Source organism: Monodelphis domestica, chromosome 1 (genome assembly GCF_027887165.1).
Source record: "Monodelphis domestica isolate mMonDom1 chromosome 1, mMonDom1.pri, whole genome shotgun sequence".
Taxonomy (NCBI): Eukaryota; Metazoa; Chordata; class Mammalia; order Didelphimorphia; family Didelphidae; genus Monodelphis; species Monodelphis domestica.
Window position 1 is genome coordinate 394,824,937 of NC_077227.1, and position 14,580 is coordinate 394,839,516.

At 35.7% G+C, this 14,580-nt stretch overlaps 1 protein-coding gene across 8 annotated transcripts in view; it reads left to right on the forward strand.

Annotated features, from left to right (window-relative positions):
• ITCH (itchy E3 ubiquitin protein ligase) overlaps positions 1-14,580 on the forward strand; it is a 183,829-nt gene that overhangs the window by 89,083 nt on the left and 80,166 nt on the right. For all 8 annotated transcript variants that reach the window (XR_008915212.1, XM_007474219.3, XM_056811772.1 and 5 more), the window contains one exon: positions 14,364-14,505. Coding sequence is in view for 4 of the 8 variants with exons in the window: in XM_007474219.3 (XP_007474281.1) it covers positions 14,364-14,505 (142 nt within the window). In the remaining 4 variants the exon portion in view is untranslated. The remainder of the gene's footprint in view (positions 1-14,363; positions 14,506-14,580) is intronic.

Consider the following 14,580-nt stretch of genomic DNA (forward strand, 5'->3'; position numbering starts at 1 on the left):
GTATCTATCAGGGAATAACTGAGCTTATCGTGGTATAAAATTATGATGGAAAGCTATTGTGCTATAAGAAATGATGGAGGGGTTTCAGAAAATTTTTTTTTCTAGAAAAGGTTATATGAATTTATCTGAAAGTGAATCAGATAGATCCAGAACACTCCATAATAACAACAATGTCATAATAATTAACTGCGAAAGACATACCTACTCCGATCTTTACAATGATCTATGACAGTTCCAAGGGACTTATGATGAAAAATGCCATCCATCTTCAGAGTTAGAACTAATGAATTCTGAGTGCTAATTGGACCTTTTTCCCCCCACTTTTTTTTTGGGGCAACATGGCTATTGTTTTGTATGATTTCAGATGTATAATGAATATCATGTTGCTTACCTTCTCAGTCAGTAATGGAGGAGAAGACTTCCCCCCACCCCTTCAACATTAGTTTTTAAGACCTTTTACTAAAATGATGAATTACATTTTAAAACTGAACTACTTTGCTGATTATTAAATACAAATCTATACTAGGAAACTTAAGTGAATGGAGGAAGCTGTTTCTATTACTGAACTAAAAAATATACATTTTTTACAAGTATAAAAACCTACCTTCTAAAGTATTGGAGATTGAGTATAGACTGGGGAATCAGTCAAAATTGTTTCTAATTATTTTCAGTCAGGTCTATAGCTCATTGGATTTTAGTTTGAAGATAGATTGAAAGTAGGCAAGTAGGTTGTCTCTATTGAGATTGAATTCATTAGGGATGAGGACCAAAAAAGGAAGCCTATGCAGAGTAAAGCTTTATATCTCTTTTTCTTGCCTTCTCCTGGGTCAGTACTCTGAGAAAAGTGATAAAAAAGAGACTCTATCTTGGATCCTGGACATCCCACCCCCAGCATATTTAATGGCTTTGAGTTCACTGGTCATGGCACAGTGGTTCATTTCTTTTCTTTCTTTCTTTATTTTTTTTAAGCCCATGCCAATACTATGTATTGGCTCCAAGGCAGAAGAATGGTAAGGACTAGGCAATGGGGGTTAAGTGACTTGCCCAGGGACACACAGCTGGGAAATGTCTGAGGCCAGTTTTGAACCTAGGACCTCAGTGGTTCATTTCTAGAAAATAATTTCCTTCTTGGAAAATTAACAGCAAAACAGTTTTTAATGAACTTTTTGGTTGACTGATAATATTTTAATGAAATATATTATATTGGTAATTTCTCAGCCTTAAGGGAATTAAAAGCTACCCTAAATCACTCAATGGGTTTTGTAAAATTCAAAAAACTAGACCTTCACCATGACATCTACATGTTGATTTCTCTTTCCCATTACAAAAAACAAAGAAAAATTCTGATATTATTTAGAAAGTGGCAAATATGAATTAATTTGAAGAAAAACAACTCATTTTGAAAACTACACTATTCTTCATAATCAGCCTTCCCTTAAGTCTATTTCCCACTGCTAATATTAGGAATTAGAGTTGTAATAGAACACTTATGTAACTTTTAATTACTATTAAGTAATTTAATCTTAAATGTTTTGAAAACAGTAATGTTTATAATTCTTAATTTTAAAAATTAATTACTTTGTTATATTAATTATATATATATTATATATATATATAATATATATATATATTATATTAATTATAACTTTGTTTTGCTAATTATTAGTTTTTAAATTTTCACTAAATATACCTATGTGTAGGGGTACTATGAGAGAGAGGCAATATCACTTTCCCTTTTAATCCAGGACCCATGGCCCCAAGTCTGGGCTTACAAAGACTGGATCCATACTTGACCCATACTTGGGGCTTCCTCCAAAAGGCTAATATTTCTTTCTGTCTTGTTGCCCATATTCCAGCTTTATTCTTGGACATCTTGGATTTAGATATATCATGTCTGTGTTTCTCTACAGCTGTATATAACAGGATCCCTAGCTCCCATGTAAGAACTGAGAATAATAAATGCATATCTGGAAGAGTATATACACAGAAGATTCAAAGAACTGAAAAGACCAAATGCAGGAAAAAATATAAATCATCCACAATAGCCTATAAATAATTTGCATAATTCTTCCTCTTCACTAGTGAATCTCAGTTTTTCCACCAGGGTCCTAAATCCTTCCTATCCAGTTCCATTTCATGATTTGTGCTTCTCAGAAGGGAATAGCACTTGAACTTACCAATGAGGCAATATCCTGACATCCCAGATGAGCCCCTCTCTCTCAGAGAGATTCTTCCCAGAGACTCATAGCATCACCCCGTAGCTCAGATTCCCTCCAGAAGGTAGATGTGCTTTAGGAACTCCTGGGAGAGGAAACCTCTTCCCATTGAACCTGTATTAACTAAATAACTTATAGTAATAGAAGAAATAAATTAATAAATGAGTTTTAAAAAATTTTATTAAATACTTGTGCCAGGTACTATGCTAAGTGATGGGAATTCAGCAGGAAGCAAGTAAGAGAATTTCTTTTCTCATGGAACTTATGTTTTAATAGGGTAAGATAACACATGTAGGGGAACTAGAATTGGAATATGGGAGATGATATGTGTATGGCATCATGGCTTAGTAATGGCTTAGAAATAGTGTGTGTTCTGGTTCTGGGCCAGAGAAGGTGGAAAGTTCCTCTCTCAGAATGCTGGATTCCAAAGGAAGCATTCCAAGTTCTGAGGGGAAGAAGAAGGCCAGAGAGCAAGCAGCATGATTTGGAAATAGTAAAATATGGGTCTTTATGTTCTCTACCATTAAAAAAAAAAAGAAATTCCTTGAAAATTATAGTCAAGTTGGGGCAGCTGGGTATCTCAGTGGATTGAGAGCCAGGCCTAGAGACGGGAGGTCCTAGGTTCAAATCTGGCCTCAGACACTTCCCAGCTGTGTGACCCTGGGCAAGTCACTTGACCCCTATTGCCTAGCCCTTACTACTCTTCTGCCTTGGAACCAATATACAGTATTGATTCCAAGACGGAAGGTAAGGGTTTAAAAAATGTGTGTGTGTGTGTGTGTGTGTGTGTGTGTGTGTGTGGTCAAGTAAAACAGATTTACACATTGGCCATATCTAAAACTTTATCTCTGAATCTGCGCCTCAAAACTTCCACCTTTTTGTTAGACATTTGGTTTCATTCTTCATCTTCAGTTTTCTGGATTCATGGTTAGTCATGGCAGTGATCATAGTTCTCAAGTCTCTTAAATTTGTCTTTTATTTTATAAGTTCTGATTCTGTTCACTCTGCATCAATTCATAAATCCTTCCCTGATTTTTCTGAAACCAACCCTTTCCTCATTTTAAATGATACAATAATAATATGTTGATGTACCTCCTCTTCCTCCCCCCCTCCTCCTTCTTCCCATCTTCCTTAGAATTGATATTAAGTGTCCTAAGGCAGAAGAACAGTGAGGGCTAAGCGACTGTCATTAAGTGACTTGTACAGGGTCACACAGTTAAGAAGTGTCTGAAGGCAGATTTGAACCCTGGACCTCTTATCTCCAGACCTGGCTCTATCCACTGAATCACCTAGCTGTCCCAGTTATACTGCTTCTTGACATTCTGTAGTCCATCCACATTGATCTGCTTGCTCTTTTTCACATAGAATTCTCCATTTTCATCTGTGCCTTTGAAGTATCTTTCCCCTATGCCTGGAATATGTGTCCTCTGAACTTCTGCCTCTTAGAAACCTCAATTTCCTTTAAGACCAAACTCAAATGCCATTTCACTCCCTGTCATCTTTACCTGTTAGTGCCTTCTCTTATAAGGCTAAGTTGTATCCACTCTGTTTTAATCTTATGTGTACCATTTTATGTAAATATTATGTACTCCATTGGAATGTAAGTAAGCTCTTTGAAGGCAGGAGCTATTCTTGCTTTTTCTTTGTTTCTCCAGTGCTTAGCAAGTGCTTACACAATAGTAAGAACTTAATAAAGGTTCGTTGAGTCTGCTCTAAAGTACAGTTATTGATAGTTTCTGGTTGGAGGAGAGCCACTGTTTCCCAGAAACTAGCTATACGCTTTACTCGGTTATACTCTCAGGAAAAGAGGAGGGAAGCCAAAAAGGATCTAAACAAATTTATCAACTTATTTTTTTTAGGCCAGCACAAAGTAGAGGCTGCTTTTGCAAGAGTCCAGCAACCACATCAGGCCTCAGTTACTGAAAACTCATGCCCTAGGAGCCACTAAAGGAAGCCTCTGAATCAACTAGTTCATTTTTGGTCAGCTCCAGTTACTGAGTCATGGGAAAGGTCTATATAATCAGAGTTTGCAAGGAAAGGCTGGCACCTCCCCTAACTCCTTACCTCTTAGCTTTAAGTACTTCCCTAGAAGTCTCTTACATTTCTAGAGAAAACTGAAGATAATAAAATATAATACTAGTGATAGTAATTATATTTTACTATCTTAAAAATATTTTTCTTGATACTTTTTGTTTTTAAACAACCTACATAGCCCACTGTATCCCTCCATTAGACATTCACAGAAAGCCAACTTTTATAATATTTTTAAGAGGAAGAAAATAATTTCTACATGACTAACCAACATATAATAGTTGGATGTTATACTGCATATTGCATATAACATATATGGCTTTTGACCCTCACTTCTGCAAAGGAGTATGTTAGGGCTAGTCTCTCGTCTCTTCTTGGGACCAAGATTGGCCATTATCATTTTGTACTACTCAGTTTCTGTTGTTGTTCTTTTCATTTATGTTGTTCTAGTTTTGTATGCTTTAACCCTGGTTTTATTTTCTTTATTTTGTATTAGTTCGTGCTTCTATACACACTTTAAAGCTTAAAAGTACACTAAGATTTTTGCTCATCATGATCATTTTTTACAGTATAGTAACATTTCATATATATGAAATATGATAAATGTACTACACTTTGCTTAACATTTCATAATTGGTAAACGTATACTTTGTTTCTGTTTCTTTTCTACTATTAAAAAAAGAGCTTCTGTAAATATTTTGAGCTTCTTTTCACTAGTTCTTTTTATTTCTTGGAAGTAGAAGCCCAAGTAAAATCAGAATAAGATCTAGTCTACTTAGGCTGAACAGAAATAAAGGTATTTCTGACCTCAATGCACAAACTATTCCTATAAATCAAGGGCAAGCATAAGGGAATCTCCAGACACTGTTGGAATAAGGATAAGCATTATAATACACTACATTATGTTTTTGGAACAAAGTCATTATTGGTCTTTGCATTTAGGTCAATAATATTATCCTATATCACGAAAGGACTAGAAGAAAAATCATGAACATGCAAAGTGATTATGATAACAAAATCATTAAAAAGCAGTAGGAGGGGCAGCTAGGTAGCTCAGTTAATGGAGAGCCAGGCCTAGAGACAGGAGGTCCTGGGTTCAAATGTGACTTCAGATCCTAGTTGTGTGCTCTTTGGGAAGTCACTTAACCTCAGTTGCTTGGTTAATACTTAATATTGACTCTTAAGATGGAAGCAAAGGGCTTTTTTTTAAAAGGGCATTTAGGAAAACAAAAGCTCAGATTCTTTGCTTAAATGATGTTTTCTAGTGAAAAAAATTAAAGCTCCTATATACTTATATTCCTGAGATGCTTAGCTAAGTCACATTAGTTCAGTGGGCAAATCTAAATGAGTGACTAGATTTGTATAGGTTTGGTGTATTCCTTTTTCATATTCCCAGGAGTACAGCTCCACTTGAATTTTTTTTAATTATAAAATTAATATGAAAAAAAATCAGTCAAATAAAAAAATGGATAAAATCTTCACTCTAAACCTTATTTTTAAAATACTTTAAATCAGTGCTATCAAACTCAAAAAGAAACTGCTGGCAATATATTGACTTAGAAAACCACAAATTAACCTGGGAAGACAGATAAACTGATACAGAGTGAAGTGAGCAGAACCAAGAAGACATTATGTAATACCAGCAATATTGTACTAAAAAATTAGCTGTGATTTAGCTATTTTGATCAATTCAGCAATACATAATGATTCCAAAGGATTCCTGATGAAAAATGCTTTCAAATTCCAGAGGGAGAATTGATAAACTAATTTGATAACAGCAAATGAATTTTTTAAATTTTTCTTTATATATTTTTTTCAACACGGCTAATTTTGAAAATATGTTTTGCATGACTTTATGTGTATAATGGCTAGCATTGCTAACCTCAATGGGTGGAAGAGGGTCAAAGGAGAAAGAATGTCAAACTCAGAATTTTAAAATGAATGTTAAAAGAGAAAAAAGGAAAACTACAGATTAACATAATATATATTTTGTTTTTATTAATTTTGTTAACCATGCTCCAATTACATTTTAATCTGGTTCAGGCCCCACTCCAGGGTTTTCTAGCCTATGGGTCACAAGTTTGATATTTCTATTCTAAGTCACAAATCTCTACAGAGAAATGTAAATTAGAACAACTCTCAGGTTCTACCTCATACCTGTCAAATTGGCAAGATTTACCAAAAAAGAAAATTGAAATTGTTGCAGGGGCCCTGGGAAAGAGACAGACATATGTAGCAGTTAAAATTAGGTTTTTCTCTGCTAGAAGTATTATATTTTTATGAGGTTCATTAAAGATTAAGAATTAAAGAAAATACAAGTAAGAAAGCACATGCCTAGGAGGGCCGAAAGGCCATTCAGTTTCACTTACATCATGAGAGACGCGTCTGCTTGGAAGCGGAAGTAGGAAGAGAATTCAGTAGGCTTTTACAGCCAGTTAAGTAGAAAGTTTTGATCCCGCCCAGGTGAAAATCTCAGTGAGATTAGAGGGCACCTCGGGAACTAGAGCAAGGACTTCTGGGGATTGAATTCTGGGGTTCAACTCTCCGTTTTTACATTTCCCTGTATGATCCTCATTGGGAAAAAAAAATTTCCCCAAAAGGATCATGAAAACATAATCAACCTGAAGATTACAATAATTTGAGGATAAGAGGAAAAACAAAACAAAACCAATAATTGCTAGACGCATTGACAAAAAGCCAGTTAGGGGGCAGTCCCCTTTGACATGAAAGTATAGATATAAATAAATGTTCAATCAACCACACTCAAAGTTCATTTTGATCTTCTTGTGCAGCTTGTGGTCTGGAGGCATCTTCATGGTGTCCTCTCCAAGCAGTTCAGTTCCCAGATTCAGAGAGGTAATATCTTTCTTTACCTAAAATTCTTCTTAAAAGGAATTTAAACTTTGCAATTTAAATAATATTATTTTTTATATTTCCCCATCTTGAGGGTGATTGAAAAATACAGGATCACAGGGATGAATGGCTGAGTTATGAGGTATATGAATCAATTAGCAAGAGAAATTAAAAAGACATCAGAAAAATCCAAATTAAAAAAATTGCTGGATGAAAATATAGACTATCAACAAAGTCTTAGGTGTAAAAATTCTAAGTAAAGGAAACATATTACTGTAAAATCAAAAAGTTAAAGAAAATCTTAATACTGGTGACATGTGCTTCAAATATAAAAAGGAGAAAAAATAAAATAAAATAACTGAAATAGGCACATGCAAGAAAAATATAATAAAAGAGTTTTAAAAACTCAATGTATTTCACGTCAGCTACTAGAATGGGCCTTACACCTTGTGTTACGGGCAGGCAAAAATGACCAGAGATTGTTAAGAAAATTCTAAAAATGTCTAAAAAACCCTTAAAATCAATTGAGATATTTAGCACAGTAAATTTTCCAAAGGTTGTTGTAGGAATTTTTCTGATGGAGTCCATCTATCCTCTATGTGACAATTTACAAAGTCAAAAATAGAAAAGCTGGTTTTTATATGGGCTTGTTCAGTATGGTTATAGGGGAAAAGCAACAGAATTTAACAGTAGTTAAAACTCAGTACATTAAAATGAACAGTATAACAGAATAATATTAAATGCAGTAATATATGAGCTTAAAATCACAAAGTTAAACCATAAACAAAACAAACAGTAAATGCAATAGAATACAGAGATTTTTATAAAACATTGGAGTCTGAAATGCCTTAAAAATATAACCTCCAGTCTCTTTAAAGTTCCTTGGGTTTTTATCCATTTAGATGCCTATTGTCGGAAGGCCGATTGGTAATGGTTAAGCAATGGGGTTTAAGCAACCCATCCAGGGCCACACCACTGGGAAGTATCTGAGGCCAGATTTCAACTGAGGACTTCCCATCTCTAGGCCTGGCTCTCAGTCCACTGAGATACCCAGCTACCTCCCCAAAGTTAGTATAGTGACCCCCCCATGGGAGTCCTGCAACATTTATCTGTGGGAATAACCTGAGATAGAAAGAGGGGGTAAGGAAATGGGAGAATAATAATGACGACTCAAAAACAAAAGTAGAAACACATGGGGAGTGATGTGAACTCCAAGGAAATAAGAGGAACAAGAGAATAGGTTGGGTGTATCAACCCCTTGATACTCCTAGACAAGGGAGTCTGCTTTGGGGGCGACCAAGTCGCTATGAAAGAGATATAGTGAAGCGAGAGTAAAGCGGAGAGGACGGAACCAAGGGAGAGAGGAAATGAAGGGCGAGGGAGAAAGAGAGGGGTTTGAAAGAGAGATTTATAAGAAGGCACTTCGCGCTTGTTCCCCAGAATTTATTGAGGGTTTTAGGAACATATACATAACATGACATAGGTTTTAACATTGGTTGAATTGACAATGACAAGATCAAAGAGGTGGAGTTTTAATCCATCCCTCGCTTTGTAAATGAATGTAGTCCATGCTGAGGGCTCTAATAGAACTGTGCTATGTTAATGACCAGTACTCTGAGCTGAGGCAGCGTGGCCAAGACCCAGCTCATGAATTTGCCCATCCTTTGCTAGTGCCTAGGACTGTCCCTTTAACATCAAGAGTTCTGACCCATGTATCTGGTAGTACAATATCAGTACATCAATCATACTTCCCAGATGCCAACATGCCTGGTATCATACAGCTAAAGAGCTGCAGAGAGCTGAATTTTTTTCCTGGCATGCAGGTGAAGTAAATAAAAGGATCAATGCAGTTAAAAGATATCCTTCTAAATCAGTCATGATTAAATCAGTTATAAGTTAAATCAGTTATAAGTTCCAGTTTGGAAAAGTCTCTACTTTGTGTCCCTTTTTTTTTCTCCCCTCCTGTGATTCCCCTGCCCCCAGTCCATGTGGAGGCTAATCGTAGCTTAAGGGAAAATTATCTCCCCATATTTACCAGCTGGTAGAAATGAGTCCTGAAGAAATTGGGTCTGCTACCAGCAGCCTAGGTAATGAGCTGTCTGGGTCAGAGGCCAGAGGTGCGGGAATCAGCTGGGCCAGGTGAGCAAGAGAAAGACCAGGAGCAGGAGTCGCAGGGGTCAGTGTTGCAGAACCAGGCAGGCAGCAGCAGGGAGGGTGGGGCAGTAATAGCCAGGAGCAGGATCGATTAGAATCAAACAGGTCCAGATTACAGGCAACAGTAGTGAGCCTGAGCCGGCGGGAAGGCCGGAGCTGATCAAGATGGTTTTCTAAAAAAGCATCTTGGAGAAATGTGGCTTAAAAAACAAACTAGGCACTAGTTATTAAAGGCTGATCAGAAGATTGAGGGTATTTCGTTTTCCCGAAGTGGTTACGCCAAACTGTGGCAGGTAAAAATTAGTTTCTCTGCTAGAAGTATTATATTTTATGAGGTTTATTAAAGATTAAGAATTTAAGAAAATACAAGTAAGAAGGCACGTGCCTAGGAGGGCCGAAAGCCCATTCAATTTTACTTATATCATGAGAGATGCGTCTGCTTGGAAGCGGAAGTAGGAAGAGAACTCAGTAGGCTTTTACAGCCAGTTAAGTAGAAAGTTTTGATCCCGCCCAGATGAAAATCTCAGTGAGATTAGAGGGCACCTCGGGAACTAGAGCAAGAACTTCTGGGGATTGAAGCCCGGGGTTCAAATCTCCATTTTTACACATACTAATGTATTCTTGGTAGAGCTATGAACTGGTGTGGCCTTTCTGGAAAGCAATGCGGGGTTACATCTGGGTGACACAGTAGTTACAGCACCAGTCCTAAAGATGGGAGGTCCTGGGTTCAAAGCTTGCCTCAGATACTTCCAAGGTGTTTGATCTTGGGCAATTCACTTAACCCTAATTTTGCCTACTTCTTACCATTCTTTTGCATTGGAACCAATATTTAGTATTGATTCTAAGATGGAAGTTATGGGTTTTTTAAAAAAGAAGAAAGCAATTTGAAATGGTGCCCCAGAAGTCCCTAATTTATAACTTTGGACTCTATGATACTATTACATGAACTGTACCCTAAAGAGATTAAAGGAAGAGGGAAAGAACTCACCAAAAGAAAAAAAATTATAGCAGCTCTTTATTGTAGCAATAAACTGGAAACAATAGGGTATTTTATCAGCTGGGGAATAGTGAGCCAGATTCTGGTGTTTAAATGTAATGGAATATTGTTGTACCATAATAAATAATGAAAGAAATAGCTTCTGAGAAACATGGAAGACTTGTGTGATCTGTTGCAATGAATTTAACAGAATTTGGACAATTGACAATATTGTAACCAAAATAAAATTTGAAAGACTTCAAAAATCCAATCAGTGCAATACCAAGAAGGACTATGGAGAACTAATGATGGGAAGCATGCTAACTACCTGACAGAGGAATGATGTGCTCAAGGTACAAAGTAAGATGTACGTTTTTGGACATGGCAAGTATATAGATTTGCTTGAACATGCTTATTTGTTATTAGGGTTATATTTTTCATGAGGGAGAAGGAAGCCAGTGATAATATTGCTTCCCTTTCCACCCTAAAAAGAGTCATCGAATTTTTAAAAAATGCACAGAAAAGAACAGAAGGAAATTCAGAAGGAAAGAAAGAAGAGCAAGACAGTTTTGGAAGAAACATGTTGAATTTATTATGTACTCTTTTTTTTTTAACCCTTACCTCCCATCTTGGAGTCAATACTGTGTATTGGCTCCAAGGCAGAAGAGCAGTAAGGGCTAGGCAATGGGGGTTAAGTGACTTGCCCAGGGTCACACAGCTGGGAAGTGTCTGAGGCCATATTATATACTCTTAAAAAGGCAAGCTGTAGGTAATAAGCATTCACAGTTTCACACATGTCATTTTCTCTTCTACTTTGTATAAAGAAATGTTCATTTTTGGTGTATTATTTAAATCCAGAATTTTAAAAACCTAAAAAAATCAGGTGTAGCTGAACAAATTAACAGACAACATTCATTCAAAGAAAATGCATTTGTTTTGTCCCCCTTTCAAAGCCTGCCTAAAGTTCTGTTATCTTTGATCCTGTCTTCCTTCTTTTTTCCTCATTTATTTGTAGTTTTCTATTTGCATTTTTCTGTCACTGCCTAAAATTAAATCTGTCAAAAACAGCTTATTCTTTTTTCTTCACAATTTTTGCATCATCTTTTCCATCATTGTGTCATTCTCCTAGGTTTATTTTTTTAAAAAGAACACCTTACCTTCTATCTTACGTAGAATCAATACTAAGTAAGGGCTAGGCAATTGGAGTTAAGTGACTTGTCAAGGGTCACAGCTAAGAAGTGTCTGAGGCCAATTTGAACCTAGGGCCTTCTGTCTCCAGGCTTGACTTTCCATCCACTGAACCACCTAATTGCTTTCTAGGTATATAATCATACAACACTAGCTGTCAAGATCCCTAGGCATATAGTCTTAAAACAGTAGCTGTCAAGTATTTTTGCTTTAGAGATCATATTAGCTAAGTAAAATATCCATAGACCACTTTCTCCATTTGTTCTTATTTAAAAAATAATAGTTCACAAAACGAATGAGCAGAATGGTACTTTTTTTTTTTAACTTAATAGCAAGAAGGGGTATCAAAAATAAATGATTCAACCTGGGAAGACTTAATATGAACCTATGCAAAGTAAAGTGAGCAGAATCAGGAAAATATTGTATCTGGTAACAGCAATATTATAATGATGTTAAACTATGAAAGACTTGGCTACTCGGATCAATATAACGATCCCAGACATTTCCAAAGGACTCATGATGAAAAATGCTCTAATGTCTTGATGAACTCTGAGCACAATTGGGAATATATTTTTTTTTCATTTTATTTTTCATTTGAGTGTGTATGGTTGTTGTTTTTTTTTTCAATATAGCTAATATGGAAATGTTTTACATGATTTCACTTGTATAATTGATACCATATTGTTAGTTTTCTCATTGAATAGGGGCAACTGAAGAGAGGGAGAAAATTCAGGAAAAAATTAATGTTAAAAATAAATCTAAGTAAATTATTTATGTCAGAGATGAAAATGTAGACTCATAAATAAGAAATAAGCTTGTGGATAAACTGAACTTGCAGTTTTCTTTGCCTTTTCTCTCTCACCTCATATCTAGTTTGCCACCAGATTCTGACAGTTCTTCCTAGTTCTGACAATTCTTCCTTTAAAACATTTCCTAGATCAGTTCCTTCTCCATTCTTATAGCTGTGGTCCTGGTATTTTTTCACTATTTTTGCTAGCCTTCTTCTCACCCTGCCCAAACCCAGAGCCATTCCCTGTTCTATTCTATCTTGTACATTCTCAAGTATCATCATGAATTCAGTTCTAAATGCTTACTAGTCACCTAACATACTGTAAGTATGCCATATACTTAGCACAGTGGAAAAGAGGCATGACACACTTTCTCTATATATCAATGTTTTTAGAAAATTCATAAATTATGTTTATGCTTTTAGTCCTAATACCGTTTAATAAAAGAAAAATTTGCATTCATTACAGTTGGTAATTGCCATCAGAAAGTGAAAGTGGGCATATAAGTACAATAGAACCTCATGTGTCTTATTTTTTTAGCTCAGAACCAGGCATAATACATTTATATTGCCACTCCCTCTGCCTGGAGTCTTTCCAGGTCTGAGATCTCTACCTGTCAAAGTACATTCTGGGTAACCTACTATGACTTCTGCCTCCTTGGTAGAAGACCTTTTCTTTGCATGCCTAGCAGCAGTACCTTTCTTACTCTCCACAGCTCCTAGTGATCCTATTTCACATCCCTTCCCTCTCTTTTCCCTATTCTCTACTGTAATAATAATAATAGTGTCATAATTTTTCAAGGTTTATAAAGAACTTTATATACATTCTTATTTGACCTTCACAACAACCGTACTGTAGTAGGGTATTACAATTATCTGCATATTAAAGATGAGAAAACTGAGGCTGAAAAAGGCTAAATGACTTGCCTTGGATTGCCTGAGTCAAGATTTGAACTCCTATATTCTGGATTCTTACATTTATGTGGTGCCTGTAACATCTACAGGGTACTTTAAATACTTTTCACTGATAGTGAAATCCCTGTGAACTTTTAAGTTTTTAAATTTTATATTTCATACTAGGGGTCTAAGTTCAATTAATGTATTAGTTGCTAATACTTCAGTCAAAGTATGACTATTATGATGGATGTTTTTAAGAAATCATAGTTAATATATTTCCTAATTTATAATTGATCACTTTTCTAATTCTGTGGTATTAGAAACCATAAGTGCATAATATTTTATTTTTAATTCTTATTAATATTTTTGGTATTAATATTACCTTCATTTCCCAATATAGCCTCTTCCTACCAGAAAGCTATTACTTATAACAAAAAATAAAAACAAAACTAACCAACATATCAACCACATCCAATGATATATGGGTAGTATTCCACAGCCTAAATAGTTTCCTATGTATTCAAAGGGAGGGAGGTTTATTCTTATATGTCTTCTAGGAGGCAGCAATCTTTTTCATTATAATTTTAAAGCATTTAGTTAGATTACTTTATTTAATCACATAAGCCTGTACACATGGGTTGAGAGTGGTATCAAAGACTAAAATGCTAAGGATAGGAAGCTGGGTTGGCAGCTCAAGCCTGAGACTTCTTTAGCTAAAAGGAGGTGACTCCAAGCCTGACTCATAACTCAGCTTAGAATTTTCAAGTGTATAGTTGCTATAAATATGTTAGTCACATAGGTTTAGTAATTGAAAAGCAGTCAGGGAGAAGAGTGGAATATTAGGTTGCGTTTGGGTATAATGCATTAACATTATTACAGAATTATGGTTGGGGTGGCATTAAATGATATATATCTGTTGACATTGCAACCTCAGGGCTTTATAACCCTCAAGATCCTGCACTGCTGTTATTTGCAGTAGCCTACTGGAGGGAAATTATATGAGGGGGGAGAATCTTTTAATTTTTTTCTCAAAACAAGTGCAAAATCTATGAGATCAAACATCTGTGAGTCAATGTGATGAATTAATTGGTATTCCTAGATATTCTGTTGGTAAAATGAATGGTTTTGCTTTTTTTCTATACAAATTAAATTGGTTGTTAAAGATATAAGATTGATTTTTTTGGAAGGATCAGGTGAAGTTTTCTTAACCTCTTTTTAGGAGAATCTCCCAGTGAAAACACTTCTCTTTTCTTTTAAATAGTCATCTCAGCAAAACTTAAAGAAAATAAAAAGAACTGGTTTGGGCCAAGTCCTTATGTGGAAGTCTCAGTAGATGGACAGTCAAAGAAGACAGAAAAATGCAGCAATACCAACAGTCCCAAGTGGAAGCAACCTCTTACTGTGTAGGTTTTCCAATATTTTGTTGAGTAAAATTGTTTAGCAGGTAATGCAAAATATAATCCTAAATTCCTGTAAGC